Source organism: Callionymus lyra, chromosome 17 (assembly GCF_982586985.1).
Source record: "Callionymus lyra chromosome 17, fCalLyr1.hap1.1, whole genome shotgun sequence".
In the NCBI taxonomy this organism is placed as follows: Eukaryota; Metazoa; Chordata; class Actinopteri; order Syngnathiformes; family Callionymidae; genus Callionymus; species Callionymus lyra.
In genome coordinates this window covers 16,042,967-16,057,655 of record NC_141834.1, presented here as the reverse complement: position 1 = coordinate 16,057,655, position 14,689 = coordinate 16,042,967, and the positions used below count along the sequence as shown (strand labels likewise).

Sequence of the window (14,689 nt, the reverse complement as noted above, 5' to 3'; positions counted from 1 at the left end):
CTGAAATAACACATGGCATACCACAAACACATTTGTTTTCCAGCTTTCAGGTCACATTGACCCCGGGGCAACACAAGGGATAGCACAAACACATTTACTTTCGGGCCTTCGGGTCTCCTTGACCCTGAGACAATACGAGGGATAGCAAAAACACATTTGGTTTGTGGCCTTCAGGTCACCTTGACCCAGAGATATCACAAGGCATATCACAAACATATTTAATTTCAGGGCCTTCGGGTCACCTTGACCCAGAGACAACACAAGGGATACCACAAACATATTTGTTTTCAGGCCTTCGGGTCACCTTGACCCAGAACAACACAAGTGAACCCTCAGTCTGTACCTGTCCTCGTGTCTCTCCGGTGAGACTTGGGCTCCGGGGTCACCGTCAGCTTCACACGGAGGGTCTTGCTGTTGTTGCTGCAGGACTGGTTGACGGACGCGTCCACCACGTCGTAGATGGTGTGCATGAGGCTGGACATGTCCTGCGTGGATCGGCACGTGAGACGGAGAAACTCTTTTTCTTCTTCTTTAAAAAAAGGACACAAACGCCAACGAACCTCTTTCGTCACTTTCCCGCTGTTGTCGAAGTCGTAGAGAGTGAAGATCCACTCCTGACGGTTGTCGTCCTCCACCGACACGTCGCACTCCAGGTCCTGTCGGCAACAAACGCACAACTTCACACACTGTTTAGAGTCATTTTTCTATTTTCCACCTCAGAGAATCCATAAAAAACAACCCTTTTCACTTTCATCTCCACCCTACCTGCACTCTCTTCTTCGCCTCTACATGAACCCTGACCCTAGAAAATCATTTAAGTGAACAAGTTGACGACTTACATCTAGACTGATGGGTTTCTTCCCCGGAGTTTTGGAGGAATCTTTGTGTATTTCTCGGTCCTCCTGGCGAAGATACTGAAGGTAGCTCTCGCAACCTGCCGCCTTCTCTGGAGGAAGGACCACTGATAACAAGACAAAAGAGTAAAGTCAGATGATTATGGGATATAAAAAATAACTTTATTCTGGTTTAAAAAAAACAAACAAAATAATCTGCCATAACATTATGACCACCTTGCAAATGTAGCATTGGTCACCTCTTCTAATCTAGTGGTTTTATCATTGGTTATAAGGTCTCAACAGGACAGGGTTGGTTATGTAAAGCTCTGGCACGAAGGCCAAAAACCAGCCCATCACGTTTGTTTTATGTGGCCCCGCAAGAGCTTTCAACAACTATTGAAGGACATGTTTAAACTCTTGACTAGAAACTGAACCACCAATGATTATGGATGTAAGAAAATAATATCACACACATGCGATGTTTGCTTTTTACGATATTGTATCGATTTTTTAATTACGTAATCATAGTTCTTTTATTGTAGTTTTTTCATTATAGTGTGTATAAAATAAAATATTTTGATTTCTTTATTTACAAAAAAAAATGTTCATGACGTTCGTTTATTTTAATGTTTTTTTGTATTAAACATCCAGCCACTAGATGGCAGCAGTTATTACGTCTACCACAGCTAATGGAACGGTGAGTTGAGTCTGAGGACGAGAGGATACAATCGTCTCCAGCAGCTTTTAAAGCTGTTGTTTGGCCACGTTTTGAACAAATGCAAGCAGTTACGACTTTGTCAAGAGTCATGTGGTCTGTAAATACTAGAACACCAGAGTCAAGTACTCAACAATACTACAAATATATATTTGTTTTTGCTACTTTTTCTTTCGTTTTTCAGCTTTAAGATTTTGTTTTAACATAGAATCAAGTCGATCTTGACATTTATGACATTTGTTGCATGTAATTAAACTCTTGGCCCACTAGATGGCATCAGTCATTACTTCCTCGCTGACTGAGGACGAGAGGATACAGTTGACTCCAGCAGCTTTTAAAGCTGATGTTTATTACATTTTTAGTTAAAAAAAATTGAAAACAGTTACGACTTCGTCAAGAGTCATGTGGTCTGTAAATACTTCAACACCATAGTCAAGTACTTGACAATACTACAAGATTCAAGATTTTGTGTCCTCAACCTAGTGTCACAACGTTTTTTTTAAATCATACATTTAATCTCCAAAGTAACTGAGCTCCTTGGCAGAGGTATGCGTCACCTCCAGTTGATCAAACACACATGAGTGTAGTACAGCGTGTAGTACACTGATAGTTCCGCACCTACCCTCTAGGGGACAGTGTTGATCCGTGAACTGTCGTTCCTTCAGCTCCCCGTTTGGAAACTCCTGGGACATGGAAAGAGAGGAGGGGGTCAGAGATGTAAGTGAATCTACAGTTCAGAACCACAGACGCAGAGAAAAACAAACAATCCCAGCTCAAGCATTTCCTACTCAGATGAGAGGGAGAGAGAAGAAGAAGAAGAAGAAGAAGTGGCTCCAGCGCCGGCAGAACTCTTTGAACATCTGCATGTTATTGTGTTTCACAGTCTGGGACGCAGCAGCGAGAGGCCGAGGACGAGCGTCTCGGAATTCACTTCAAACGCTCCCTCGCATCCGTCACCCACAATGCATCTGTCCTTGTCAACCTGTTTCTGCTCAGGACTCCTTTTCTCCACAACAACAACAACAACAACAAGGTTTCAGTGACTTGTATTTATTTAGGTTTGGAGAGAAAAATGGCCCGGCGGAAAAGTTCCAGTCGGAACAGGATGGAACTGATTGAATTAAGGTTTTTTCTGAAGCATTGTGGGACGGAAGGAGAGGAGGGTCGGGGGGGGGGGGGGGCTGTCATATGTGAATCATCTATATATCATTAAACATGGCCGCCGTGCCTTAAGACACGCGAGCACATGTGTCGACGTCCGAACACACAATCACGACTGGAAACAATGAAAATTAAGGCCTCGAGCCGCAAAACCGTTCCAACAACAAAATGATTCATCTCGTTGACGTCATTCCTCTTTGAAATCAAAAACCTCCTCCACATGGAAGGACCCCGGCAAATAAAAAACAGATAGACGCAAACAAAAGAACTCCATGTACCTTAAAAAACGCCAGAGAGTCGGGAACATCTGCATGTGTTTAGGTGCAGGAGCCCCCACGACTCCCCTCCCGCGCTTTCTCACAGTAATGACAGCGCCAGGGCCTGTGGTTCTGTTTAACAGCCTCGCAGCCCGTGATTATTCCGCACTTCAGAGAAAAGATACCACCGGCCTGTAATCTGGACCCTGACCTTCACCCGATGTAGGAGGGTTGGGGGGCGGGGGGGGTCAAGGTCTGAACCTGCTCAAATTGGTCACTGGAGACTTTGAGGGAAAACAGGGGCCGGTTTTGGAGACGACGAAAGGGGGGAAACAGGAAGTGGGGGAAAAAAGTGGACAGGAAGTAAGAGAGGAGATAAAAAAGGAACAAAAGATGCGAGGGATGATCGGGTTTCTTCTTCTGGGCCGGAACTCGAGGATCCTGAGGTGTTTGAAGTTGAAACTGTTTTTTGTTTGGCCCACGAGCTGCTGTAGAAGTCTTTTGTTGACATTCCTGCCATTTATTTTGTTCACTGACATAAGTGACATTCGATGTACAAGTTGGTTTGGTAATAGAGGTGGAAGAAAATATTAAAACACAATACTGTATCAATAATTAACAGATTTATTTTTTTGACTTTCAAACAATTTCTTATTTATATCATAGTTTTTTAATGGTTTATATTTCTTTAAAGTGTGGCGTTCATGGCGCTTGATCAGTTTTGTGTTGCAATTAAACTTCCTGCCGCTAGGTGGCAGCAGTCATCACGTGCTTTGCTGTGAACGGAACAAGGATATCGTGTGAGTTCCAAGCGAGGACTGAGGACGAGAGGATACAGCCGACTACTGCAGCTTTTAAAGTTGATGTTTGGACGTATTTTGGTTTCAGCAACAAATGAAAGCAGTTACGACTTTGTCAAGAGTCATGTGGTCTGTAAATTCTGATAAACCGGAGTCAAGTACTCGACAATACTACAAATATCCCAAAGATGACTGAGGACGAGAGGATACAGTCCAGCAGTGTTTAAAGCTGATGTCTGGACATATTTTGGTTTCGAAACAAATGAAAGCAGTTACAACTTCATCAAGAGTAAAATCTGCAACACTAGAGTCAAGTACTCGACAATACTACAAAGATCCCTAAGATGACTGAGGACGAGAGGATACAGTGACTCCAGCAGCTTTTAAAGCTGATTTCTGGACATATTTTGGTTTGAAAACAAATGAAAGCAGTTACGACTTCATCAAGAGTAAAATCTGCAACACCAGAGTCAAGTACTCGACAATACTACAAAGATCCCTAGGATGACTGAGAACGAGAGGATACAGTCCAGCAGCATTTAAAAGCTGATTTCTGGACATATTTTGGTTTCAAAACAAATAAAAGCAGTTACGACTTCATCAAGAGTAAATTCTGCAACACCAGAGTGAATTAATTGACAATACTACAAATATCCCCAAGATGACAGAGGACGAGAGGATACAGTCCAGCAGCATTTAAAGCTGATTTCTGGACATATTTTGGTTTGAAAACAAATGAAAGCAGTTACGAATTCATCAAGAGTAAAATCTGCAACACCAGAGTCAAGTACTCGACAATACAACAAATATATCCTTGTTACTCCAGTATCGCTATATATCGTATCGTTGCTGTTGTACGGTGATACGTATCGGATTCTTGCCATGACAAACCCTTAGAGGTTAATGGTGCTGGAGCCTGTCCCAGCTACTTAGGACAGGAGGAAGGGGGCGCCCTCGAAGCCACCAATCTATCTCTACACAAAGACTCACACAACCTTTCAAACACACACTAACACCTATGGAAAATAGTAGCGTTCCTAATCAACCTCTTTAAGTTGCCGTCCTTTGGGAGGAAACCAGAGTGCCCGGAGTAAACCCACAGAAACACAGGGGGGAAAAAATGAAGATTTTCTTTCTGCACAAATACCAGCCGAGCCTTCAGAGAGAAGGAGGTAAAAGAGACGTTGATCGATCGTGGGTGCAGCTAAACATAGAAGCACAGTTTCCATCTATTGTGGTCGGTTCCACCGCAGTGTTGTTTCCTCTCCGCGACGGATCCTTTCATCTGCCGCCTTTGTAGCGCCGAGTCCCCTAATGAAGGGCCGCATGTAAGGAAGAGTGAGTTCACACTGTTCCGCCGCTCAGTGGAACATCAAAGCTTCCTGCTGAGTCTTCTCATCCTGCCGTCGTACACTGGGAGGTATGAAAAAATGCCCAAAACCGAGACAGAACTTACAGTCGAAAACAAACCAACAAACGAGGCACAAATGTGTCTTTTTTCTTGGAGCGTTTTTAAAGGTTTTTCGACTTCGGGAAACTTATAGTCCGATGACATCTGATCCCTGAAGGACTTCGTCTTCTGTTGGTTTTAGTTATGGTTAAACACAAACAATCCTCTTAGTTTATGGCAGCGACTACTAAACACCGGCCACGACATTTAATGTGGTCTGCAGGATGGTTTGTTAAAATACAGATTCACGTTGAGGTTTGAGATAAAATGAGGAACAGAGACGGTGGATTTCAAACAATAAGAAGCTCCAAAAAACAAAAGGAATTCAGTAGAAGGAAAGTGACTGAATCGAGGAGAGTTTCTTATGGGATCTTGGTGACGGAGGAACAAAACAGAGGAAAATAATGCTAGCTTTAGCCTCCAAGAAGTTCAGGATTCTGATGTGGATTATTCAGTTAAAGTTTGTTCCGCCCGTGACTTGGACAGTGTACGAGAATTCACTGTGGGAGTTAAACATCAGAACATGATGAAATGCTAGCGTAGGATCATTCACTTATGGTTGAGAGCCAGACTTGTAAAAGTGGCTGTGAACAAGAGTCTGCAGTCCTGACTCCACCACCAAATTGGGCGACAACCGACACTAGTCTCACCCGTCCTGGTGGAAAACTGGAGGGAATCGGAGAATGGAATTGAACATGATATTATCTAAAATAAAATGTGTTTTTAACCAGCCTTTATCTTCGGATTCTCAAGCGTCCGATTGTACCGAACCACACCACGTGTGATGATGTGAAATTCTGTGATACCTTTTGCGGTTCGAGCCCGTTTCCAAGTAGCTTGTAGCTAGATATTCAGAAGGAAATGGACAGGTTTCTGACAAGAAAGAGAAAATATGAGGCAAGATACATAGAGAAAGAAAAATGGCCATGATTGCCCGAAATGCTTAAGAAATAATACATATTAAAAAGGTTAAAAAAAAGTAAGAAAATAGTCTCTTAAAAGTTGAGATTTCTTTTTATATTTAGAAGGATCAGATGATTTTTTTCAAAAGGGGGTCCCCTAAGCGACAGGCTAGTAGTCTTTAGGGTTCGACATGGTGAAGATTTGAAACCCATGCTTCAGGCTACACCAGAACAGAGGTCCCCAAGAGCCACCCAACTTTTGTGGGTGATCCAGTCCACGGAACAGGTACCGATCCATTAGGCATTTCTCAGGACCAGATTGTCTCGAACGTCATGTCAAAACGCTAATGAGTAAAACTTAAATGTTTGCTCGTCAAGCCTAAAATCTGCACTTAATGTCCTCAAATAAGTATCAAAAGGGTTAATTATTAGTATGAATAGTCACTTACTGGTACTGCATATTTAAATATATTGTAACACTAAAGCATCTTCTCTTCACACGGTTACAAACATGTGATTTATTTAAAAAGCATAAACCCTAATCGTAGCCTAAGAACTCAGTGGGAGTCAGTGATAACCGCACACGACTTACTTAGGGTGCAAACAAAACAGTGAACCCCCATAAGGCCCTTCGACAAACTTCTCTTTTAAGTGACGTCCGATCAATCGCCACGATAATGTATTAGAATTATACGTCCGTCGCAAGTGATGGGTTGGCTGGGCGGCAAAGCAATACAGGAGCTGTTCAGGTCACCGGCACTGAGAAGGTTTGTTTAAAGGGATGTCACCTCATTACTACTGCATTTTTGAGGTTCAAGGTTCAAGGTCATGTTGTCAAATTACATGTGAAAAAAGTCATTGTCTTGAGAGTTAAAGAAGGCGTCACTTTTCAGAATTTAGATTTTTTATTTATTTATTTATTTAACTAAAAACATCAAATGTATTTTTTATTAAACGACCCTTTAAATCATCACATATCGATTACCTGAGGAGTAAAACCATCCGTTTCATCTCCACCTCGTGACATCTATCGAGCTCAGGAGCGAGATCCGAAACCAACAGTCTCGCAGTTTTAAACACGCAAACACATGGCGAGTCCATCCACGTCGCCCACGGTGCGTCGCGCTCAAAATCTGCTCGCCACATGTCCTAATTAACGTCTCTCATTCCTTCGCCGCCGAAGACTTTTCCTCCTTGAAAACATGGATCTTCACCAGGACGACAGATCGGGAAGCGGCGTGCGAGGCGTCACCAGTCACAACGATGATGATAAGAAGATTTTTTCTTTCTTTTTTTTTTCGAAACCCCGAAGACGCGGCGTGTAAACAGGCGCCTCGACACGACAGACAGTGAGTGAAGGTGTTTGATGTTCGTTCTCCTTGCCAGGCTTCCCGAAGAGCACGCCAGACTTTTATGTGGGATAGAGTAACCGGTGGAGGCTTTCATAACTCCTGAACCAGGTGACATCAGACATCCCTCTCTCTCTCTCTCTCTCTCTCTCCGTGTGACTGCCACCCATCCTCCTCTCGCCCGAACACACACTGCACATCTTTGTTCTTCCCCCCATCCAGCCTTTAATATAAAGCACACACACGCGTCTTCACCTCGACCCACAATACGCCGCCGCCTCGGAAAAAAAAAAGAAGAAATATTGTTCGACTCGTTTTTCTTGCACCCGGAGGAGCAAATATTGTGAGTAAATACCAAAACAGGATATTGTCCCGACATCTTTTGACCTCAAGCTGTTAAATCTTGAACAAATAAAAAGTTGTTTCCCCCCCAAAAGAGCGACAAAACTCTTCTTCCCCATCGGGGAAAGGGGTCTCCAGACCATTTTCGTCTTTTGGGAATGATTGAAGGGGTTTCCGCCCGAGCTGGAAATGAGGATGTGTCAATATAACTGGAGGAATACTCGGGTAAACAAACCCGCCGGGCTTCAAAACCGCAGGGTGAAACCGAGAGAGCGAGAGCGAGGCCGTTGAGGAATAAAAGAACCTCCATTCCTGGAGAAAACCAACCTGGCCTTGACACAAAACCAGATGTAAGCGCTTGTACCGCCGGTGGAGAAGTGGAGAAAACAGCAGAGAGGAGGAGAAGGAAGTACGTTAAATACATCCAATGAGTTTTTCATTAACACTTTAGGACTTGACTAGTCTGGCTGAGGAACCTTCCCTGAGACCTACGTGAAAAACTCTGACTCGAACTAATGAAAAAAGGAGACCCACTGAGGGCATCTGTGCCAACTTTAGTTCCAGATCAAATAAAGTTACATAAACATTTTTTATTGACATTTAAGGGCTTTTTCTTTTTTTTCTTTTGTATAGAATCAACATTGTTTTTTCCATCTTTTAATTAAAAAATCCCTAAAAGAATTCATTCATTCATTTTCTATGTCACTTAAGTCCTTTTGGGGATCGCGGGGGGCTACACAGATAACACAAGGCATACCACAAACACATTTGTTTTCCAGCCTTCAGGTCACCTTGACCCAGAGATAACACAAGGGATACCACAAACTCATTTGGTTTCAGGCCTTCGGGTCACCTTGACCCAGAGACAACACAAGCGTACCACAAACACATTTGGTTTACGGCCTTTGGGTCACCTTGAACCGGAGATAACACAAGGGATGCCACAAACACATTTGTTTTCGGGCCTTCAGGTTACCTTGACCCTGAGATAACACAGGGGATACCACAAACACATTTACTTTCCAGCCTTCAGGTCACATTGACCCCGAGGCAACACAAGGGATAGCACAAACACATTTACTTTCGGGCCTTCGGGTCTCCTTGACCCTGAGACAATACAAGGGATAGCAAAAACACATTTGGTTTGTGGCCTTCGGATCACCTTGTCTCAGAGACAACACAAGGGATAGCACAAACACATTTGGTTTGTGGCCTTCGGGTCACCTTGACCCAGAGATAACACAAGGCATACCACAAGCACGTTTGTTTTCCAGCCTTCGGATCACCTTGACCCAGAGACAACACAAGCGTTAATAGTCTCAACGTTCTGAAGTAAATGTACAAAGAAAAAGTCCAAGATTTAATGGAGAAAATGTGAAGAAAGAAGGAAAATATGTTTAAAAATAAGTGATTGAATGAATCGTTTCCACTACATTAAGTTCTTAAGATCTTGAAACTAAATTATCATGTATGTGTGACTTAAAAACTTTGGGTCAATCGAACACGGTGGAAAGTTCTGAGCCCGGAGCAGGAACTTCACGTGAGCAGATCAGCTCCACACACCGCGAGCATGAATTCATGAATAATTTGGAATAATTCTCAGAGTTCAACGAGTTGTTTTCTGGAAACGACGAGCAGGAGGAACAAGACAAACAATTGATACGCACGGCTCCCAAAATAAGTCGGCAACAGCTGGATCCAAAACCTTATCAGATCTCGGATGTTTTTCATGCTTGGACTCCGAAAAGAGGTTGAAATCGAAGGAGTCGAACCATGAAGGGCGTCGAGAGCCGAGTCATCTGCCAAGATATGCAGCGTCGGAGTAACGTCGTCCTCGAGGGTGAGGGGGGGGGGGGGTCCGTGGGGGGGTCAGTCCGGAGACTAAACTCTCTCTTGGCAGGACATGAGTCGACCACGACAGCTGTAGGAGACACGAGTCCGTCCGAAGCGCCTTTAAATCCTTCTAATCACGTCGGACCGTCGCCCGAACACGCGCCTCGGCCGCGGCCTCCTCTGATTCTGACCCGTCAACAGACCCCCGGAATCTTCCTGTCGTCGGGCTTCGTGACGTCGGTCGGACGCCCGGACGCTTTATCGGATTATGCAACGTTTTTTTTTTCTTCAGTTCAATCCCACGCCACACACCTCGCCCGCCAGAGTTCACGGGGACAGCAGCCACCGGCGCTGTAATGCAATCGTCTGTGCAGGACTTTTTATGTGACCGCGGCCATGTGTTAGACTCACTCAAACATTTAATGATGTGCTTCCACAAAAAAGTGCTGCAAAAAACCAGCTCTTTTTTTTTTTCAAATGTCAGGCGCTGTCGCTGCACTTTTTTCTTTTTTTTTTCTCTTACAGTTACATTTTTAAATGTAATTCAAAACCCCAAAAATAGAGTCTGGACATGAGGCGGATAAAGTGGTCATTTCAAGGTCATCAACTACTGAAATATAGAAAAGATCGATATTGTGATAAAACTTTATATATTTTTTTAATCTAATCTTATTTCCCATAGTTCCTTTATGGATGATATTTCATTAAGACAATTATAGATTTTTTGCATTTATAATTAAAATGCAAATATTTATGACGTTTGTTGTATGTGATTAAACTCTTGGCCCACTAGATGGCAGCAGTCATTACGTCGTTCAGTTTTTTTTATTTAAAATTACCATGCAAATATCCACAGAGGGTTTTTTTTTCGTTCCCTTAAAATTAAACTTCAGGCTGCCAGATTGCAGCATTCATTAGGTCTTCGCCAATAAACGAACTGAACGACTGAGGACGAGAGGATACAGTCGACTCCAGCAACTTTTAAAGCTGTTGTTTGGACATGTTTTAGTTTGAAAACAAATGAAAGCAGTTACGATTTTGTCAAGAGTCATGTGGTCTGTAAATCCTGCAACACCAGAGTCAAGTACTTGATCAATACTACAAAGATCCGCAAGATGACTGAGGTCGAGAGGATACAGTCGACTCCAGCAACTTTTAAAGCTGATGTTTGGACGTATTTTGGTTTCAAAACAAATGAAAGCAATTACGACTTCGTCAAGAATCATGTGGTCTGTAAATTCTACAACACCAGAGTAAGGTACTCAAAAATACTACACTTATATCCTTGTTACTACAGTATCCAATACCCAGCTTTTTTTTTTTGAACCTCAGGGAAAAAAAAAGTTATTTTTTTGTTTGAATAAACCTTGCTCCAGTTTGAAGGGTTTTTTCTGCAAATTACTAGCCTTGTTATTTATTATATCCTTTCTAAAACAGAATAATAAACATTGTAAAAGAAGTTTTCTCAATAGAAAATATATATTTACAGAATACATAGAGAATATACACGAAATAAAATAGGAAAATGTTGCATGAATCTACTCTTGATTGCCAATAAAAACATCAGAAAACTTATAAAAATACACACATTTTTTTAAATGATCAGTGTTTAATTGACTCAATCAACCTACACAATATGCATCATACTTATATAGAGAAAGAAAATATTCAATACTTGTATCAGAACTGGATAAAATCATGATGATAAATGATAGATATCAAATAAACACTTGCACGCTCAGATCAGTTCATCATCAGTTCATCATCAGTTCACTTCTCTAAACACTCGTCAATCATCGCGAACTGATCGTTGCCAGAATATGTAAGAAAAAAGATGGTGGTTCTGGTTAGCGTGTGAGACGCTCACACAAACACTCCCTGACAAACACGAGGAAGCGGCCGATCAAAGCCGGTGTGGGACAGGCGGTTACACTCAAGCAGGATGCGACTCTGTTTCTGGTCTCCTCGTGAAATTCTCCACGCTCACGCTCACGTGCACACGCTTGCCGGCTCTCAAGTCTGGCCAATGGGGAGCAGGTCCAGGCCGATAAAGCTGGAGGGATTTGTTACACATTCCACAGGCTCTCTAAACAACACTGAAGATCCCGGGATGTGCCAGGTTGTAGGTCGAGGATCAGGCCCAATAAGGTCTACCCGAGAGGGTGGGGGGGGGGGGTGAGTGGAACTACCTCTATGGGGGTAAATCAGTGCCATCAGAATATTGAATGGTTTGAATTAAAATTTTGATGTATTTTTCTTGAAAATTGAAATGTCGTATTTTGATTCAAAGATTCAAAAATGTTTAAATTTAATTTCTGAAAAATAGAGTGTGACTTTGTAATCTAAAATATGAAGAAATAAAATAAAAATAATAAAATTCATTATATTTTGATTCGTAGCCTTTGAAATTCATTATAAAGATGTTGGTATAAAAGTGCCACTAGACAAAACCAAAGGAATACCGAGCTTCTTGATGAGACCGTCAGCCAATCATGCGACAGGTAGATCATCAGATCATGTGACATTATTATTATTGATTGTTTAAGCGCTTTGTGACCCTGGTCTCGAAAAACGCTATATAAATAAATATTACTTACTTACTTACTTACATTATAGAAGCACTGGCACTTCAATTCATCATAGTGGAGCAAATCATTTTATAGCTTTCTGTGAGTTTAAAAGTTAGTGCTCAAGTGCTCAATTGGATTAGTCTAGTATTGAATTGAAAAGACTACCAATTGAAAAATATAGAATTTGGAAAATATATTTTTGAATTATTGGAATTACAGTATCAAACTCTATGAGTTAAAAAAAAAAAGAAATCCATGAATAAATTAACTTATTTATTTCGAATTTTTTCAACAAAAAAAAAATTAAATTATTTGTAAATACAAAATAAGAAAACACCAATTAAACAAAAAAGAAAACAACATTTTTAATTTCCTACATAATTATTATTTTGTTTGTGGCTAATTACCACATATATCAATATAAGAAATGCATATATATTAATATATAAACACTATTACATAATATAGTGTAAAATATATGCTAAATAGGTATGAATACACATGATACACATGATATACATTATTACTATCATTGTTGGTTCTAGATAGATAGAACTTTATTTTACTCTTTAAGAAGTAAAAAACAATACAAATTTCAATCTAAAATGTCAAGTCTCAGCATTTAAAATGTTCAATTCAACCATCCAGGATTCTGATGACACCTTCATACTTCCGTCTTCTTCAACCCAGTTGTCTGTCAGCGAGTGCGAAACAAAGCGATTCCAGTTTGTTCTTTCTTTTCAACACAATCACTCTCACCTGGCTCTGGTTCTACACTGTAGCCGGTGTCGGGTTCATCTGTCGAGCGGCGAGATGTCACTTATAATTGCCCTCACCTGTGAGATAACAACCCGCAACCGCTGTTTTCCCAGCTAAGCCTGAGCGGGATTTGAGTCAGTGCTTTTGAAAAGGCAGGCCTGGGAAGTTGATGGGGGCGAGGCCTCTGCGGTTGGATGCTGGGGGCGCTCCAGGCGTTACAGTGCTCCTGTGGTTGACTGAGAAATGTAAACAAACCGTGTCAGGATGGACAGATGCGCGCCAGAGTGAAGCCGCCGCCGAAACACTACAGTAGAATCCACATCTGTGCCACTTCAGATCACAGGGCGGTGTTTACGTTGGTGAGAGAGGTTTCCTCAACAACTTCTTCTCAACCCGGGCGAGGGGAGAGAGAGCGGGGTTCAGGGTCAAGGCCACGGATCTGAGGCTCGTCGGCTCCCCCTCGGAAAAAAAAAAAAAACCTACAAAGAAAAAGCTGTACGACCGGCCGTGATTAGAGAAGCAGCCGCGACCAATCGGCGCGTAATGTAGCGTGGACTTTCAACACGTCCAATCTGGGAAACCGTAGTTGGCCAAAAAAGACAAACTTTTAGTGTAACAAGAATCAGCCTTTGGGAGTTCACGGATCCCAACGATGTTGAATGTGAAAATAAGCAACACATGAACGAGCTTAAAGTGGCGTTATGGGGGGGTTTGGACTGTTTAAATAACGTGTAATTGCAACGTCCTGAAAACTGAAGCGTCTCAAGCCCCATTTTTTTGCACATGCAATGAATGCAACCGCCGTCTCAGACCCGCGGCCTTACGGGTGGTCACTCGGGTGCCTGGTTATTTCAGGAAAACTTGACTGTTCAAATATAACTTAGCAAAAAACATTCAAAATGTTCAGAAGGTAGTTTGTCATCATTTAAATTCAACAGATGCGGCCACCTAAATGCCTGATAAGAACTACAAAAGTGGTCAATGCTGCACATCCCGCAACAATCGCCCTTCTTAACCAATTTGTAAAAAAAAAATGCTTTTCTAAAATTCCCTTAACACGTCGATGACAGCCATTGAATAACAACTTTTACTGTAACAAGAATTGTTAGAACTGTGGAAGTTCGAAGATTCCGACAATGTTGAAAGTAAAGAAATGAGCAACACATGAACTAGCATGAGGCAGCATTACGTTCCTTGCAATGTCGTGAAAACTGAAGTGTCTAGAGCCCCCATTTTCTTGAACTGGGAGTCTCGAAAAGTTATCTTGGTACTTTAGCCATGACGGGAATGAATGCAAGTGCCATCCCAGACCAACTACCTTACAGGTGGTCCCTCTGGCTAGTCTGGGTACAATTGACTGTTTAAATACAATAAAACATTGCGATAAAATGAAAGTTTGGTTGAAAAATATGGTAACCTGGCTGGAAAACCCAGCTACAAATCGTGGCATCTTTATAAATTTGTAAACGAAAATCCGAAATTGCTTCAAAACACCATCGAAGTTGTTGTGCAACGACTCCGGTGATGGGTGTTGTCGGTCTGGAAGGGCATTCTTGACACTGCAAGAATAGCTTTACTTCCAACCTGCGAAGTTCCTCACAGACCTGGAACCGGGCAGAGGTCACGCGGGGGTCAACCCGAAAGTGTTTTCCAAAAAGATTCCTGACGATACCCTCCTGCGGTGCTCGGGGGAAAAGAACCAGAGACTCCATGGT

General features: G+C 42.1%; 1 protein-coding gene across 1 annotated transcript in view; it reads right to left on the bottom strand.

Moving 5' to 3' along the window:
* Positions 1 to 14,689, bottom strand: part of nkd2b (NKD inhibitor of WNT signaling pathway 2b) — a 32,030-nt gene that overhangs the window by 3,598 nt on the left and 13,743 nt on the right. The window contains exons 4-7 of the mRNA XM_087812635.1: positions 2,174 to 2,234; positions 840 to 961; positions 561 to 656; positions 344 to 485 (exon numbers count right to left, since the gene is read on the bottom strand). Coding sequence (XP_087668761.1) covers positions 344 to 485; positions 561 to 656; positions 840 to 961; positions 2,174 to 2,234 — 421 coding nt within the window. The remainder of the gene's footprint in view (positions 1 to 343; positions 486 to 560; positions 657 to 839; positions 962 to 2,173; positions 2,235 to 14,689) is intronic.